Here is a 19,851-nt window from a genome sequence, read left to right as displayed (position 1 = left end):
TTATCAAAACTTAGCAAGGCACTCAAAATAAACAATATCAACATAATTTATCATTTAATTATCTTAATCAAAAAGTAAAATGAAGTCTTTTTTTCTCAAAGGAAGGTCATTGAGAGCACTGGTATCATGGAGGGGGGAATTGTTTAATCAAAATCTTAATGTAATTTTAACCAGAATTGTCAAATCATGATAACAATGATATATTGTGATATTGTTTTAGGAGGGTATAAGTACATGGACGTACCTATACTCATACAGAAATGATGGGAAAGTAACTGCAACCAAACTACCCTAATTTTCCATTGATCACCACAATAGAGCTTTTAAAAATTGGCAAGTGCTCAAATAACAAGATAAAGATATATCCAATTTAGTACATTCTGACATATTTTCTCAAGTAAAATACCTCAGGTAAACCAAGAGCTTCTAACAGTTTCCCCTTTAGTAGCTGTTTTCCTTCTTCTAGTTTCTTTATTGCTGCTTCTTTAATTGTACTTTTTATTGAGTCAAGGCTTAGATATGCCTTATAATCAATGTTCCAAGCTGAAATCAAATACTATAATTAAATCCAGTGAATGGGATTATACAATAAAATCATTTCCATATCAGCAGCCATTACATAAAAACCCACAAGTACATTCCTCAATCCTACCTAACTGTTCATCAAAACTATCTATTACTGCAAGCACTTTCTATTTACCTTTATAAGAAGACTTAAAGAAAACATTTGTTTATGGAAAGTATTTTTATAACATTTCTATAATAAATGTTACATTTAGTCACAAGTTCTTCATAGAATTTTTGCATAATATGATCAAGAGACTAATACAAATACAGGAACCTGTTGTTGAGTGGGTGTCGTTTGTTAATGTGCTGCATAAGTGTTCCTTATTTTTTACATAGATTAGACTCTTGGTTTTCCTGTTTGAATTGATTTACACTAGTCACTTTATAGCTTGCTGTTTGGTGTGAGCCAAGTCTCTGAGTTGAAGGCCATACTTTGACATATAATGGTTTATTTTTTACACATTGTGACTTGGATGGAGAGTTGTCTTATTGGCACTCAAACCACACCTTCTTATTTCTATATAAACCTATAATTCAATGAGAACTTACAAAAACTACAATCCAATGTCTGTATAACAAGCTGTGGTAGAGTTTTATGTAGATCATCATATATCGTATGTAGGTAATAGTTTGGTAGAGAGTATGCTATGTCCTTAAGTAACTGTTCATCTATGCCAGATCCAATACCTACAGTAACTATTCTTATGTTGGCATTTTTACACTTTGCAGCTTCTGTCACTACTGGATTAGCTCCCTTGTTATTTTTACCATCTGTTAAGAGTACAAGGTAATTCTGTGCATCAGAGCGATCACCCTTATTACTAACAAACATCTCCTCACATGCATATCTGAAAGCATCAGCTATATCTGTATAGGAGCCTTTCTTGTAAACAGCACTGGAAAATGTCTCCTTAATTGATGTACTTCTGTACTGGGTGTTTAGATTTAATAGTGATCTGGAAGTACCTGTCCCAGCAAAAAGTGTGACCCCAATCCGAACTAAATTTTCACCAATAGCAAGTTTATCCACAGTGTTTGATAAAGCTGTCATGGTGGACTTGAAATTACTTTCTCCAACACTTCCAGATTCATCAACTACAAATACCACATCTACAGGGACAACTGTCTTGCAGTCTGAAATACATCAAAATTTATACAACAGAGGAGAAATTTACAGAACTAAAAAGATTTGAAGATGTGTCAATGAGTGATTCCTTCAAATTCAGCATTTTCTATATTCAAAAAGTGTAAGGGGTTTATAGAAATTGAGGAAAATAACTATAAGGCCTGTTTAGATAGCAATAACAAAGAGTTGAAAATTTGACAGTGTTTTACCAGGTATTTTGAGTAATAAATAGTTTACATACATGCACTTAGGATATGAAATTAGGCTCTGCAATGCAAGCCCATACATGACATAGTCTAAATTGAGGCCCTTACTTTTCTGTAGCTCTTGAAATATTTTCATTAAAAGTTTACTTTACACAATTGGTTTTTGAACCAAACCAGTATCCTTTCCAAAAACAAGTAAAATATGACAGGACTATGACCTTTATAAACATGAGTGCTTAGTGTACAGCACTGATCTATAGCTTTTTACCTTTTTCTTTTAAGCTAGAGAATACATTTTTTGCGATGCATTTTCTATGAGGTACCTTAGCATTATTGCACAGTTAATTACAGCAATACATCAGTGTTAAAAATTCCATGGCAGATTTCACTAGGTGTGTGTTGTTTTATTCCGGCATATAGTGTCCATGACACTACAAGTATTAGGTAATGGCAGGCAAATTCTAATATTTATCTTTGGTAAGTTTTATTTTAAATATAAACAAAACAATTGTGTATATGGGACATTATAGAAGAGCAATGAGGTTTATAATTGTTCTACCTTGTGGCCATGTAATAGATCCATCAGTTTTACATATAGGCAGAGGTAATACAGCATTGGCTAACAAACTGAATTCTGCCAAACAATTACTGGTATCCTCACGTTGACATAATCCCAGTGTAACAGATGCCAATAATCCAGTATCTGTCTTCTGTATATCATATCTATGTAAATAACAAGAGAATAACATATAGAGTTTTCTCCTTCATGCTATATTATATGCATATAAATCAGAGTGCTTTAAAAATGATTCCGCATTCAATAATAAAATAAATTACTATTTTTCTATTCCAAACAGTACTTTAATCTTTAAAACATATTTATAAAATCAAAAGATGTCCCCCAGATTTCGTGGGTCATTCTCCGGTCAAGTGTTTTAAAATTATAGTTTAAATAATTGGAGAATTATGTCCTTGCTTGCATATAATAATATAAATGGGACATTTCTCCAGAACAGTAAAGGCGGCACCACCAAAATTTGAATATGATCTTTCTTGTGGTACAATGTATGAATAAGCATTCTGTATAATTTCAGAAAACATTTGGATGAGGCAAACTTAAGATAGAGAACAAAATCCAAAAATTCAGCTATTCTTCCATCTGTAAAGGAGCATAGCTCTTAAACGGTGGATTTCAACTATGATCTGGGTTTTTCTTTTGTGATTTTAACTTATTCCAACCTTTGTGGAGTGTTCAAGTGTTCTAGAATTATTAACAAGCTATCTCAACTTCTATCTGACAATGGAAAAAAAAGTTTCCATAAAAAATACCGCAAACGTTTACCAACGTTTTGAAATTACAGGAGTATAATTAGATGTTTTTGAACAGTTACATAAAATTTTACTTGATTTCTTATGGTGAAAAGGGGATGAGGAATTTACCAATGAGAACTATATACAAGGCTGATAATGATATGTATTTCTAATTTAATAATGTACTTTATTCCAAAAACATAAATAGTCATTCTAATGCAACATTGCTTGTAAGGTTTAATTTGATTGGATAACATCATGAATTTTCATGGCATCAACAGACAATTGATGCTATTAAAATGTACGCACAAGCGCAGTCACCTTATAGCAGATTTTAAATGTATGATTTGAGGTTGTTTTCTATCAGTTTCATTAGAATAGAGATAACAATATTGTATTTTAATCTGAAACTGCATCAATTGGTGATGTGAAGGTCGCAAATACCTATTTACTGGCTCTGCTAACATGCCCCAGTAAACTTATTTGCGACCATCAAATCACCTATTGGACAATAAAATATTACAGTTATCTCCTAATTATAATACTACTTTACTTACTTTAATACTCCATCTATTCCTCCCATGATGTCAAATTTTAAACCAGTATGTATTTCATCTGACAAACCTGTATAATATAGAAACTTGTATGTATTTCATCCTACAATCCTGTATAAAATAGAAACCTGTATGTATTTAATCTGACGAACCTGTATAAAATAAATAAGTTATTACATTCAAGTTTATTGTTTTATATTTTTGTTCAACACATGATAAAATGAGCATCATTACAATACTAGGAAAAATTCTTTTTAATTAATGAGAATTATTCAAAATTTGCAAATTTAACATTAAACTTAATCTAAAATATTTAGAAACTCTATACTTCTTTTCAGGGGAGATAAATCAGAGAAAAAAAATGAAATATTTTTTTAAATCATATTTTACTATTCATGGGAGATAAGTGAGGTACAAAAAAAAAAGAATATTTCCAGACAATTTGGTTGCAGTCTTGTAATTGACAACTCCAGCATACATGAAATGTAATGAAACAATGACAATGTCATCTAGGATCTTTTGTATTGTCAGCTTCAAACTATATATTCCTAGGTGTAGTAAATTAAGATACAATTACCATCATATCCCATATCAAACTTGAGTGTGTAGTTATGCTCTCCTATCCCAAAACTAAACTGGTAATGACAAGGATCATATCTGGCGTAGGCTTTAATGGTGTACAGGAACATAAGAAACTTAACATTCATACAACACTCCAGACCTAGACACATGGAGTCATAGGTACAGTACATATTATCTGGTGTAGTAATATACATCCATGGACACCCTGTAATATACAATACATACATGGTTTTAGATGGTACAGTGAATTTTCTGGATATTTGCATAATCAGATGAAATTATGCAATTTAGAGTATGCTTATATCTGAATAGAAAAATTACAGGGTTGAACAAGATAGATATTAACAAGAATGTGTCCATAGTACACGGATGCCCCACCAGGCACATAGCTCCCTATACGCTAACACGCAGTTGCATGCACATGGATTCGGCATGCAAAAAAAATAATGGCAAAATAAAAATTTATAAATTGAATGTTAAAGGAAACACATATGTTGTCACTTTTTTAATTGATGAAATATCATTAAATAATGGCATTTGGTTTCAAAATAAAAGTTTTATTGGAGTTGATGGCAAAATCGGACAGTAACTTGTATCTTTTACAAAATTTGAATTTGTAATACTCAGTCTAAGAAAGGTAGTTTTAGAGCACATATTACAGTGTACGGTTCATCAGTTTGGAATGAGATGTACCAATCCGCATTAGAATTATCAGAACCCTTCAATATCATTGAAAATATGCCGAGGCGATGTGGTTGACAGACTACTGGAGCCAATCACCCTGCAAACACGCCAAAACAGTATTGGAAAGTCTAATTATTATTTGCTTTCATAGACCATATGATAAGGGAACTGGAAAATCGCTTCTTTGCGCTGTATCTGCTTCATCGTGTTGTAGGAAATATAACAAACGAACAAATCTCAACATTGTCTGAGACATACAAAACTGACCTGGCAAGTAATTTTGACGAATTCAATTGGGAGGTCGATGCCGAACACGTACACTGGTTTATTACATCTCGCGAGTGCTACCATGGAGATCTATCAGTGTACTACGTATGTTGAAAACAAATGTACGATCAACAATGAACAACGACATGCAGTTACTAGCATTACTGCATATTCCTTGGTATTTCAGCGTGAATATTGACAAAGTAATAGAGAAGTTTGTTTCTGCCTAGACCCAAAGAGCAGATTTTGGACAATTTTGAGTAAATTCTGTATCACAAATATGTGTTGTTATGAATTACTCTATTCAGAAGATTTATTAATAGTTTTATAATCATAATTTTTTTATAAGTCCTGACTACATATAGCTCCTCTTTTAACTGTCCTATGACTGAAAACTGAAAAAAAAACATTTTCAGTATAAATGGGTCCCACAAATTTGCTTGCACATCATTTCATTCTAGCTACACCCCTGCCCACTCCCACTATCATTTTCTGTGTTTAGTGGACAGTGAAATTTGGGTAAAAACTCAAATTTGGCATTTAAATTAGAAAGATCATATCACAGGGAACATGTATACTTAGTTTCAAGTTGATTGGACTTCAACTTCATCAAAAACTACCTTGACCAAAAACTTTAACCTGAAATTTGCACTATCATTTTCTATGTTCATTGAACCCTGAAATTGGGGTCAAAACACTAATTTGGCATTAAAATTTGAAAGATCATATCCTAGGCACATGTGTACTGAGTTTTAAGTTGATTGGACTTCAACTTCATCAAAAACTACCTTGACCAAAAACTTTAACCTGAAGAGGGACAAACAGACAGAAGGATTGACAGAAGGACAGACGGAAGGACGAACAAATGTACAAACCAGAAAACATAATGCCCCTCTACTATCATAGGTGGGGCATAATAAAAAAAAAAACCTAAAAAAGAAAACGAGCCATGATCCATACACTGTTTCATTGACCTTGATAGTTTCATTTTCTGCAAAGATTAAATGAATATTGTCATGAAGTATCAATTGGAGGGTAAATAAAACAGTTTTTTATGCATAATAATATTTGATACCATATGTAAGTCAAATTTTGAAGAAGAAAAAAGTTTTGAGAATGATATTACTTTTGTCAGGTGTTGTGAGTCTGGTGATCATCTGTTCTCTCGATCCATCACTTGATTTACCACGTTCCAACAATTCTTGTTTTAGCTGTTCATCTGTTGCCTGTGCTGGATTTAGACATGGTTTGTTATCTATCAGTTTCTGAAAGTAATCAAGTATCTTTGAAATATACTCTTAACCAACTTCAAATCGTGAGAGAATTATTTTCACGAATGGAAAAATAATGTAAATATAAATCGTCGTGAACATGCAAAACTTAGACATTTCAATATCAAGTAAATTTTGAAATCATGAAATTGGCTATAAAGGACTCAATGAGAAAGAAAGAATCTGTGAAAACCAGTTGTCCTTCATATATAAAGCTGATGGTAAAACAAATACTAATTTCAATATTAGTATTGGAAATAATTTCATCATGAATTCATAAAGAGTTTAAGAGCAAATTTTATTGAAATTTTTTTTTCATATAAGAATATATCTTTTCTATGCTTTAAGCATGGTAAGCTAAATTTACTATGAAAATTTACCTTTATCGACTTGAGAACATCAGCTAACTTTTGTTTACTGTCTGACATGCCAAGTTTATCCAGAAATTCTATAATATCTCCTAACTTTAATTTCTTCAATGAAAATCTTTTCATGAAACTGTCAGCTTTCTTAAGAAGCGTAGAAAACATGTCTATAATAAAATGAGAATATTTGATTTGGAAATAAACAATAACTTGATCTTCTCTAGAGCAGGTGTTATCTTGTAAGAACAATCGTCCTATTTTGTAATTATCTTCTTTAAATTTTGGGTTCAAATGAAAGTACTGTTACATCTTTATTATTAAGCTAATTATGACATACACTTAATGCAAAAATAAATACCTCAGATAGTGTAAACAGAACAAAGTATGAACATATATCATACTAATAAAACTTATATACTAGTTTTGTAATATAATGTATTGTAAGTTATTACTCAATAATGATACCCTACTACAAGTGTTAGTTTAACTGGCAGTTGATGATCAATAGATGTATATAAGTTATAAATGGCAAAGCATTCTCACATGAAGCTTGAAACTTCAATTTAGGATGCTCTGATTTGTAGTGACAGACAGAAGGAAGGAGGGATGAAAAACACAGTGTTAAAACAGTTTACTCCTTACTTAGAAAGTCAGGTACACTCATTTCGCAATGACCACCGGTATTTATAATGATTTTTTTTAATTGTATCTTAATTAAATTAATGTTCCGGATCATATGAGTATTTGGGTATATACTCATATGGTCCGACCGTACGCGTATGGTCGGGGTAATAATTATTAATAAGTTAACAGTTAATGCTTAACTCTTCATAAAGTATGGCTCTTCTAGCTGTCATGTCATTAAACAGAAGATACCAAAGGTAATTTTATTATATTATGAATATAAAAAGATTTTAACTAAATAAAATAGGCAGTATCACGCATTATTAGTTACATAGTGTGCTAGTGACCTAATACGAAATATATGGGGTCAGTAAATTCCATATGGGGTGAGAGCAAAGCTTTGCTCATATATACCCCATATATACCGTATTAGGTCACTAGCACACTATGTAACAAATTTATCTTACCGACTATCTTAATGTGTAAAATTTAGACCTAACAATAAGCAAGTCTTCAATACTGTTAGCATTAAGAAACTACTTCCATTGATCCTACAAAAACAGATACCAACAATAACAACTTGTTAGGTTGAAATGTGTTGTATGAATTTATTTCAATCTTAATCATCAATTTCTTCGTCTGTTGAAACCTTTACGATTTTTTCTCAGTACCGTTTTGTTTTTATAAAGGGACATAACGACACTTCTAACCGTGTATGAAATAAGCCCTGCCTCCCTACTACCTTATATGGAATATAAAGGGATGTAACACCACTACTAACCATGGATGAGATAAGCCCCGCCTCCCTACTAACCTAATATGAACTTTACACGGTCTCCACGAGGGCGCTTTTAATCAATCACATTCCTAGAAATGTATAGAAGATAAGATAATTGATTTTACACATTTTATACCTATTATCGATTTGTAATTACCCTTTTAAAAATGGCAACATGTCGACCTTGGAAGATATTTTCCAAAATTTCTTAAAAGAACCGTTATGAAATTATCAAGACCTGGTCATCACTGCACGAAGCTGCTAAGAAGGTTTACTTTTCACTCGAAAGCAAAAAGTGTAACTACAGAGGGTTGTGCACAACCAAGACCAGCTAATGCAGAACAGTTAAGGTACAGCGACTAGTACTGTGTAGAAATAAATTCAAACCTACGCATAAATACAAGAATACAAGTAGCGATGAAAACTAACTATGGCATCAATATTTAATGCTTATGTAGCTTTTGCATTATAAAGTTTGTTGTATCATTGAAACGGTTCTAATGCATTTTTGAAAAAATACCTATATGGTCCAAATACTCATATGGTCCGGCCCGATAATAACCAAATGAATATAAGCATATGGTTCAAATACTCATATGGTCCAGAACATTAAATTAACATTTTGTTATTTTATAATCCTGCACACAAAATATTTTAATATTATCAGCAAATTGAAAAAAAATGAAATTTAAAATACCTTTTGCTCCAGACATTGATCCAGACAACGATCCTGAGTTTTGAAATTTGGAAAACATGCCACTGGGGTTATCTAAAAATTAAAATTATCATCTATAACACCAATAGACTAAATTTCATTTACACATAATTTTGTTTTCTGTCCAAGTAAATCTAATTGCTTTATCACTTGCTTGTAATAGCATTGCTTTAGCAATTGTTTTGCTTTTATTGTATTAAAACATCATTGTTCTAGCACTTGTTTGTAATAGCAGTTATTTAGTATTGTCTTCTGTCTTTGTATTGCTCTAGTACTTATCTGTTTTCTTATACTGCAACCTTATTACTTAAGTATTTTTTTGTTTTCTAACTTATTAAATGTTTTTTTCTTAAAACTGCATCTGGTTTGACATTGAATGTAAAGGCATCTAAAATCAACTGGAGATACATGACTAAACAATCTCTATGGAAATGAGATGTACCAATGCTAGTACAGCTTCATACCAAATACCATTGACCTATCATAAATCCTTTCGTTTAAAAAAAATTAAACACAAACATAAACTTGTAAACTATGAAAAAGTTTCAAAATCAATGAACATTATGAGGGGATGGGGCTATATAATCTCCATGGAGACGAGACATGCAAATGGCAATACATTTGCATACCAAATATCATGGACTCAATATTAGCATTTCATCTTAAACTGATCTAATCACAAACTAAAACATGTCAACTAAGTCAAAGTTTCAAAATTAAGACCATGACTGAGAAGACAGGGCCAAATATTCTCCATGGAAATGAGATCCTTATACAACTGCATACCAATATACATTGGCCTACCACTAATGGTTCCCCTTAAACAAACCTAATCACAAACTAATACATGTAAACTAAGCAAAAAGTTTCAAAATCAATAGACCATGACTGAGGGTATAGGGCCAAATAATTTCCATGGACATGAGATGTGCTAATGCTGATACATTGCATACCAAATATGACTGACCTACCGCAAGTTGATCACCATAAAATAGATCAAATTAAAGAACCTTAGTGAGCACGCTCACATACCCCACGTCCCCACATTGTCATTGGAGAAATTAAATAAGTATAAGAAAAAAAAATTGTATAAGAAAAAATATTGAATAATAATTTCCTGTCAATATACACATCTACATAGTATGTCCTTATTATCTACAAAATTTCATGAAATTCTGTTGTGTGTTTTCAGAGGAGTTGAGATGACAAACTGTTGCAGAAGTACATTGAAGCAAATAAGTTCAAAGGGGCGTAACTCCTAGAAATAAAATTGAATCTTAATTTCCCGTCGATATGCACAACTACATAGTATGTCCTTATTATCTGAAAAGGTTTCATGAAATTCTGTTGTGTAGTTTCAGAGGAGTTGCGATGACAAACTGTTGCAGTAATACATTGAAGCAAATAAGTTCAAAGGGGCGTAACTCCTAGAAATAAAATTGAATCGTAATTTCCCGTCGATATGCACAACTACATAATATGTCCTTTTCATATAAAAAGATTTCGTGAAATTCTGTTGTGTGGTTTGAGAGGAGTTGCGATGACAAACTGTTGCAGTAGTACATTAAGTAAATAAGTTCAAAGGGGCGTAACTCCTAGAAAAAAAATTGAATCGCAATTTCCCGTCGATATGCACAACTACATAGTATGTCCTTATTACCTGAAAAGGTTTTGTGAAATTCTGTTGTGTGGTTTGAGAGGAGTTGCGATGACAAACTGTTGCAGTAGTACATTAAAGTAAATAAGTTCAAAGGGGCGTAACTCCTAGAAAAAAAATTGAATTGCAATTTCCCGTCGATATGCACAACTACATAGTATGTCCTTATTATCTGAAAAGGTTTCGTGAAATTCTGTTGTGTGGTTTAGAAGGAGTTGCGATGACAAACTGTTGCAGTAGTACATTAAAGTAAATAAGTTCAAAGGGGCGTAACTCCTAGAAAAAAAATTGAATCGCAATTTCCCGTCGATATGCACAACTACATAGTATGTCCTTATTATCTGAAAAGGTTTCGTGAAATTCTGTTGTGTGGTTTGAGAGGAGTTGCGATGACAAGAAACAGGACTGACGGACTGACGGACGGACGGACGGACTGACGGACGGACGGACTGACGGACGGACGGGTCAAAAACATTATACCCTCCGCAACTTCGTTGCGTGGGGTATAATAACAAACTAATACATTGTTGACTCCACCAACGCCGGAAACAGCATACCTATGTCTCACTTTTTGACTCCATAAAGGGGAGACAAAATAAATTAAGGAAAGTTTCATATTAAATAATCTATATTGTATTACTATAGCAGATGCATAATTTGAACAGTGACAGAGCAAACAAACAATTCTTTGCAAAACATGTATTATTGTTTGATCATTTTCATGAATAATGTTTAAATAATCAAACTAATTGACTGAATTACAAACTTTTTGCCGCCTGTATGTCTTCTCCTGGGTCAGCTGACATTGGAGGAGGGTCCACAGGATCTACATCACTGTTTGGCATGTCTGGTGTAGTGTCTTCCTCATTCTTTCCCTCTTTCTTCACCACTAAACCAACAGCTTTCACCTCAAACTAACAAAAAATAATAATAAAAAATGGAGACATAAATCTTCCATTGAATGCCTTTAACAGCTGCAGATTTATTGAATCAATTCTCAAGAAAAAATTCACCACATCACTTTCAGACTCAATTTTAACATTCAGTCACCTAATGGAAGGCCATTCAACATTGAGCATTGCTGATCTCAAACTCAATTAGTATTTTCTCATATTCAAAATTACCATACACATTCAAAATTTTGTAACAAAGATGTAACCTAAAAAATGTATATCAACAAATTTGATTGGTTAATAAGCTGAGATAAACAAGATTTATGATAACCCAGGATAATTTTGATGATGAAAAATTAAAATGGACAATGAAGGTGACACTGTGAGTATATAATCCCAGAGAGGGAAGAACAAAAAATTTGTGAAAGCAAATTTACATATCTAACATTGTTGGGTTGATGTTCAGACAAGTTGTATATATATTATTACATACACAGGCAGATAAGTATTAAATAAATTATGTATCTGTAAAATGCAGAATAAGTAATACTACTAATCAATTTTTGTTACACAAACCAAAATAGTAAAAATTAAAATGTTCTAAAAAACATTTTTTGAATCATGTATTTTTTTGTAAGAAACTCAACTCTCTAATTTTCTACTATTCAAAATTACTTTTTTTCTGCACATTTTTTTCAAAATTCCACATCTAAAATGACTTATTATTTGAACCTACTTTCCACACTAGTTTATAATCATTACAGGATTCATAGTAAGGTTCAAAAACAAACATTCTGTCTTCCAGAAATCTTGTGGGATCTATATAACCTCCTCCTTTCTTCATTGTTAGATGAATGTGATTTGTACAGGGTGAGTTGGTAGCTGTTCCTATATCTACACCTGAAGAAATCTGTAATACAAAATACATAAATATCTAATAATCAAATAGGAGTGTTATTACAATTTTATAGCATCAAATAACTTGTTTTACATCTTGTATTTGAACTGTGTAGACTAATAAAACTTTACAAAGAACAGGACTTAAGACTACAAATTAACTTTCACACAAATATCAAATAGAGACGAAGAAAGTACAAATTTGACCAAAGAGGTCTTACTGTCCCAGGTTAGGGGGATGGTTGTGATCCAGCTTACATGTTTAACCCAGCCACATTATTTATGTATGTGCCTGTCCCTAGTCAGGAGCCTGTAATTCAGTGGTTGTCATTTGTTTATGTGTTACATATTTGTTTTTCGTTCTTTTTTTTTTTTTTTTTTTTTTATATAAATAAGGCCGTTAGTTTTCTTGTTTGAATTGTTTTACATTGTCATATTGGGGCCTTTTATAGCTGACTATGCGGTATGGGCTTTGCACATTGTTGTAGGCTGTATGGTGACCTATAGTTGTTAAATTTCTGTGTCATTTTAGTCTCTTGTGGACAGTTGTCTCATTGGCAATCATACCACATCTGCTTTTTTATATTTACAGTTACTCAAACCTTTTTCGAAGTCAAAAAATCTTGAACAAATTACATTCTTATAAACTAATATATAAGCCAGTACACTTCTGAACAGATTTAATGTAAAAACAACATTAACAGGCCAGTGAACTGCAACTTTGTGCATAAATTGTAAGGACAGTGAAACCTGCCCAGTCCCACACACTGGGGGACCCCAAAAAAATGTCGGATTAAGCAGGGTGTAAGAATAGACGTATTTTGGGACCATGAAAATTCGTCGGTTAAAGCAGGGTGTTAGAATACTTAGTTGCAGGATTAGACAGGTTATACTGTTTCTGTTTGAAACAGTTTTGTAATATCTATAACTAGAATTATTGTATACAAACTGAGTTTTCTATGTAGTTCTCATTATTTGGATGAAGAATTGTTGACATTGGAGAGATGTTTGTTATATAAACTTCCATATCCTTCAGTGATCCACCAGTCGTCTTTATCAGGATTTCATTAGGTCTGTCAGTCAGCATCATATAGCCAGCAAAAGGGGCTACAATCTGAAAGAGAAAGATGTTCTATCTTACATCATATAACCAGCAAAAGGGGCTACAATCTGAAAGAGAAAGGCGTTATATCTTATATCATATAACCAGCAAAAGGGACTACAATCTGAAAGAGAAAGGGTTTCTATCTTACATCATATAACCAGCAAAAGGGACTACAATCTGAAAGAGAAAGGCGTTATATCTTATATCATATAACCAGCAAAAGGGACTACAATCTGAAAGAGAAAGGCGTTATATCTTACATCATATAACCAGCAAAAGGGACTACAATCTGAAAGAGAAAGGCGTTATATCTTATATCATATAACTACAATCTGAAAGAGAAAGGCGTTATATCTTATATCATATAACCAGCAAAAGGGACTACAATCTGAAAGAGAAAGGGTTTCTATCTTACATCATATAACCAGCAAAAGGGGCTACAATCTGAAAGAGAAAGGCGTTATATCTTATATCATATAACCAGCAAAAGGGACTACAATCTGAAAGAGAAAGGCGTTATATCTTACATCATATAACCAGCAAAAGGGACTACAATCTGAAAGAGAAAGGCGTTATATCTTACATCATATAACCAGCAAAAGGGGCTACAATCTGAAAGAGAAAGGCGTTATATCTTACATCATATAACCAGCAAAAGGGACTACAATCTGAAAGAGAAAGGGTTTCTATCTTACATCATATAACCAGCAAAAGGGACTACAATCTGAAAGAGAAAGGCGTTATATCTTACATCATATAACCAGCAAAAGGGGCTACAATCTGAAAGAGAAAGGCGTTATATCTTACATCATATAACCAGCAAAAGGGACTACAATCTGAAAGAGAAAGGCGTTATATCTTACATCATATAACCAGCAAAAGGGACTACAATCTGAAAGAGAAAGGCGTTATATCTTACATCATATAACCAGCAAAAGGGACTACAATCTGAAAGAGAAAGGCGTTATATCTTACATCATATAACCAGCAAAAGGGGCTACAATCTGAAAGAGAAAGGCGTTATATCTTACATCATATAACCAGCAAAAGGGACTACAATCTGAAAGAGAAAGGGTTTCTATCTTACATCATATAACCAGCAAAAGGGACTACAATCTGAAAGAGAAAGGCGTTATATCTTACATCATATAACCAGCAAAAGGGGCTACAATCTGAAAGAGAAAGGCGTTATATCTTACATCATATAACCAGCAAAAGGGACTACAATCTGAAAGAGAAAGGCGTTATATCTTACATCATATAACCAGCAAAAGGGGCTACAATCTGAAAGAGAAAGGTGTCATATCTTACATCATATAACCAGCAAAAGGGGCTACAATCTGAAAGAGAAAGGTGTTATATCTTACATCATATAACCAGCAAAAGGGACTACAATCTGAAAGAGAAAGGCGTTATATCTTACATCATATAACCAGCAAAAGGGACTACAATCTGAAAGAGAAAGGCGTTATATCTTACATCATATAACCAGCAAAAGGGACTACAATCTGAAAGAGAAAGGCGTTATATCTTATATCATATAACCAGCAAAAGGGACTACAATCTGAAAGAGAAAGATGTTTTTTCTTACATATATATGCCATTGCAAACTGATTGGGACCATTTTTAACCTTACTTATTGAAACATTAAGTTGCTAATACCTATATAATCACTTTATTATTAATCTTTACAACTCACTTACAATAGTAACATTTACTTCAATTACTAATGCAATGCTGTTTAGCCTTAATATTGCCACTAAGGTTCTTGATTATGCTTTTAAACAATGGTTAAGTGTATCCTAATTTCGTTATGTCAAATAGAAAGTATAAAAAAATTGTGAGATGATTTATTCTAGAGTATAGAACACCAATACCCTGACCAATTCATCTATTTCCAAGTCTACACCGTCATGCCATTACTCCTGTTGGGTTTTGAGTGTGTTAGTACTTCGCGTTGTGTTCGATTAGGACTCTCAATAAATACAAGCAAGTGTATGTTTGATATTCATTCAAACAAGCAAGAATCATAAGTATAATATACATGGTAACGCAACGTCACATCTTTAGTGGCGACTGCACACATACGAACGCATAACGTTCCCACAATCCTTGACAACTCCTTACCGTGTTTCCAGCTGCTATTTCCAAGTCCACACCCTCAGACCAATACTCCTCAGCCCCACTTAACAATCTTGCTGGATAAAATCCTGTCCCTCTACAGCCATCCTTATCTAGCCTTGTCTTCCTGGGAAACTCTGGAGGAACTTTACTACCAAAAATACTGTCTAGTAATGATTTTCCTGTCTCATATCTGAAACATGTAAAATAATCAGATGTTGTTTGGAAATTACCAGTCTTAAACCTGAGACATGTACACTAACCAGATACCATATAGCTTGTTATTTTTGCAGGTGTAAAATTTCATTGAATAAAGTATACGAAATATTTTGGCAGTTATCATTTTGGCAGATTTCAAAAATTTTATCATTACCATTGCATGTGCACTTTTAAATTGGTGAGATTTATTTTGAAGATTTTGATTTATCTGTGAAAATTTACAACGCAGGAAAAAAATTACCTGTCTTATACCTGAAACATGAACAATAACCAGATATTGTTTGAGAATTACCTGTCTTAAACCTCAAACATGTACTGTGGATTCATTTTTTTATTGGTGTGTTCCAATTTTTGTGGATATTTAATTTAGAGGTTTTGAGAAATTCTGCATACCGGCCATAGGAAATTTTGTAGTTTGTTGAAATTTTAAATTCTTGATTGACACCTGTACCCACAAAATCAACTAAAACCAGTATCCAACCAATAATAATGAAAAAATAGTAAACTAACCAGATATTTTTTGGGAATTATTAACTGCATGCTTTGACTGATGCCTGATTTCTTATTACAGTAGACTCCACCTAATCGGATATCGGTTAATCGAATATATCGGCTATTGTAATATTATCTCAAAACACCGAACCATTCCCTATACATTTCAGTCAAAATACATCGGATAATCGAATATCGGTTATTAGAATATATCGGCTAATTGGATAGGAATATTCATGGAAAATGTGTGAAAACCATGTACAATCGAATATTTTGAAATAATTTCATATTTTTTTTGACAGGAAATGAAGCCGGAAGTTACGCCATTACGAAGTTTAAGAAAACTTCAGTACAAAAAAGTTTCATTTTATTCATAAAAACGATCTTTCATAGTCAAATAAAACATATTTTTTCTTATTGTCTTGTTTATTTTATGAATTTGATATTATATTCTGCCCAAGATGTGTGTTTGTTATGTGTTTATCCAAATGTGATCGTTATCATTTACTTCACAAACAATGACACGACAGAAATGATAAACTGTGCGTGATGTTCATCAATGTTTATTAAATATGAATGAAATGTACCTCTTTCTCAACAATTTATCAAAATACATATAGAAGTCCCGTGTAAAAACAAGGAATCGCGTGTCAATAGCATGTCCCAGGTGAAATAGAATTATGTAACTTGTACACACGTACGCCATTTTCCTAATTTACATAATATTCAGCCTTTTATTTTGAACCACGACAGATTAGATAGAAAAGCTAAATTAATTTTACTTATCTTGATGCCCAATTTTATAATCATAAACATAGTTGTACTACTTGAAATTGGAAATGGGTTTCATAAATAAAAAACTGTAGAAAATTACAGTTAGAAGTTTATAGTCGGCATGAATTCGTAGCTATTAATAGAATTTACCTGTGGCCTACTTCCGAGAATTCATAGCTATTTTTAGCTTTTACCTGTTTTAACACACTTGTGAATGAAACAAATCACGCAAAAACAACAAGTCACATTATTTAAATGGTACATATTTTATTCAGATAATCAACACATAATTAATAATTAATAATCAATAGCTGACAGATAAACAAAATACATTATTATCAACTGATCGATCTGTTACTCAATCAACCGAATTATCCGAACTTGTACCTGAAAAAACAATGAGATTAGTTACACATTTCCATTAATAAAGCAGCTATAATAGCTATTGGTATCTTAGGGTTGTGTCTGTCAATTTTGAAAAAAAAACTTGGAGGAATATACGTTCATCGGCTAATTGAATATATCGGACAATCGGATATTTTTAGCTGACATTTTGGGTATCCGATTGGCCGGAGTCTACTGTATAAAGTTCCTGGTAATTTCTTACTAGAAATATTGATGTGGATAATAAATAACATCCTAACTCTATCCACTGACAAACATTGTGTTGTGTATCGGTATTCATAAATAAACTAATCTTTACCCAAAGAATTTATATTGGTGTATACAGATTTCACAAGTTAAATAATACTTTTTGTTTTGTCTGTTAATCTGCAGAAATGCAGAGACATTGCATGTAATCAAGGTTTAAAGTAAATATTTGACAGACAGCATTTTATATAAAAACTATCTTCTATAAAAAATATTATAGCTTCTTTAAAGACTTTTGAGGGAAATTTGCACAGTATTTTAAAAGGTTTTCAATGGTATATCATACCCATCTTTAAGTATTGTGTGAGCTTCCTTTATAGACTTGATCACACCAAATGTTGCCTCATATGCATGAATAAATGGATCTGCTAAGCCGTCTAGATAGGAAAAAGGATTAAGGAGATCATCTATCAGGGTGGTCAATTCTTCAACTATGTCTTTTCTGACCTTACTCTGAAATAAATATAACATAAATATAATCTATACATATTTAACAAGAGATATATTCAAGCCACATAATTTCTTCCTTAATTCTTGGTTTAATAATATATCTCAGTAAGAATGTTCATTTTATCATCCCTTTAGTAACACAAGAGTGCACACGCTGAAATGTCTCGCCTTCTATACTAATCATTGATATTATGTTGATAGTCCTAAGTATAAAGCTTAGTTTTATTACAACTGTCTCATAAACTTAACATTAACCAAGATAACTAAACAAAGACCAATGTACCTTGAAAATGAGGTCAAGGTCAGATGAACCATGCCAGGCAGACATGTACAGCTAACAATGCTTCTATACAACATATATAGTTGACACATTACTTATAGTTTAAGAAAAATAGACCAAAACACAAAAACTTAACACTGTGCAATGAACCGTGAAAATGAGGTCACTGTCAAATAAAACCTGCACGACTGACATAAAGATCATAAAATATTTCCATACATTAAATATAGTTGACCTATGGCATACAGTATTAGATAAAAAGACCAAAACTCAAAAACTTAACTTTGACCACTGAACCATGAAAATGAGGTCAAGGTCAGATGACATCTGCCCGCTAGACATGAACACCTTACCATCATTCCATACAACAAATATAGTAGACCTATTGAATATAGTATGAGAAAAACAGACCAAAACACAAAAATTTAACTGTAACCACTGAACCATGAAAATGAGGTCAAGGTCAGATGACACCTGCCAGTTGGACATGTACACCTTACAGTCCTTCCATACAACGAATATACTAGCCCTATTGCTTATAGTATCTGAGATATGGACTTGACCACCAAAACTTAACCTTGATCACTGATCCATGAAATGAGGTCGAGGTCAAGTGAAAACTGTCTGACAGACATGAGGACCTTGCAAGGTTTACTTAAAATAAGAGAGAATTCAACATTACAAAAAATTTGAACTTTTATTTCAAGTGGTCACTGAACCATGAAAATGAGGTCAAGGACATTGGACATGTGACAGACGGAAACTTCATAACATGAAGCATCTATATACAAAGTATGAAGCATCCAGGTCTTCCACCTTCTGAAATATAAAGCTTTTAAGAAGTGAGCTAACACTGCCGCCGCCACCGCCACCGGATCACTATCCCTATGTCGAGCTTTCTGCAACAAAAGTTGCAGGCTCGACAATAACGCATAAAACACATATCAGTGTATTTCCCTTTAGTAACATAAAGCACAAAACACATACCATAGTGTATTTCCCTTTAGTAACACAAAGCAAAAAACGCATACCATAGTGTATTTCCCTTAAGTAACATAAAGCATAAAACACATACCATAGTGTATTTCCCTTTAGTAACATAAAGCATAAAACACATACCAGTGTATTTCATTAGATGAAGCATAAAACACATACCAGTGTATTTCCCTTTAGTAACATAAAGCATAAAACACATACCAGTGTAATTTCCCTTTAGTAACACAAAGCATAAAACACATACCATAGTGTATTTCCCTTAAGTA

At 32.6% G+C, this 19,851-nt stretch overlaps 1 protein-coding gene across 1 annotated transcript in view; it reads right to left on the bottom strand.

Annotated features, from left to right (window-relative positions):
- Positions 1 to 19,851, bottom strand: part of LOC139511133 (uncharacterized) — a 231,704-nt gene that overhangs the window by 180,303 nt on the left and 31,550 nt on the right. The window contains exons 24-36 of the mRNA XM_071297705.1: positions 18,146 to 18,312; positions 15,730 to 15,916; positions 13,447 to 13,611; positions 12,337 to 12,510; positions 11,474 to 11,621; positions 9,033 to 9,104; positions 6,949 to 7,100; positions 6,424 to 6,562; positions 4,342 to 4,551; positions 3,768 to 3,834; positions 2,459 to 2,622; positions 1,117 to 1,701; positions 407 to 543 (exon numbers count right to left, since the gene is read on the bottom strand). Of these exons, the coding sequence (XP_071153806.1) occupies positions 407 to 543; positions 1,117 to 1,701; positions 2,459 to 2,622; positions 3,768 to 3,834; positions 4,342 to 4,551; positions 6,424 to 6,562; positions 6,949 to 7,100; positions 9,033 to 9,104; positions 11,474 to 11,621; positions 12,337 to 12,510; positions 13,447 to 13,611; positions 15,730 to 15,916; positions 18,146 to 18,312 (2,367 nt within the window). The remainder of the gene's footprint in view (positions 1 to 406; positions 544 to 1,116; positions 1,702 to 2,458; positions 2,623 to 3,767; positions 3,835 to 4,341; positions 4,552 to 6,423; positions 6,563 to 6,948; positions 7,101 to 9,032; positions 9,105 to 11,473; positions 11,622 to 12,336; positions 12,511 to 13,446; positions 13,612 to 15,729; positions 15,917 to 18,145; positions 18,313 to 19,851) is intronic.

The sequence above is a fragment of the Mytilus edulis genome, chromosome 2, assembly GCF_963676685.1.
Source record: "Mytilus edulis chromosome 2, xbMytEdul2.2, whole genome shotgun sequence".
NCBI lineage: Eukaryota > Metazoa > Mollusca > Bivalvia > Mytilida > Mytilidae > Mytilus > Mytilus edulis.
The sequence above is the reverse complement of the archived record's forward strand: the minus strand, read 5'-3'. Positions and strand labels throughout refer to the sequence as shown.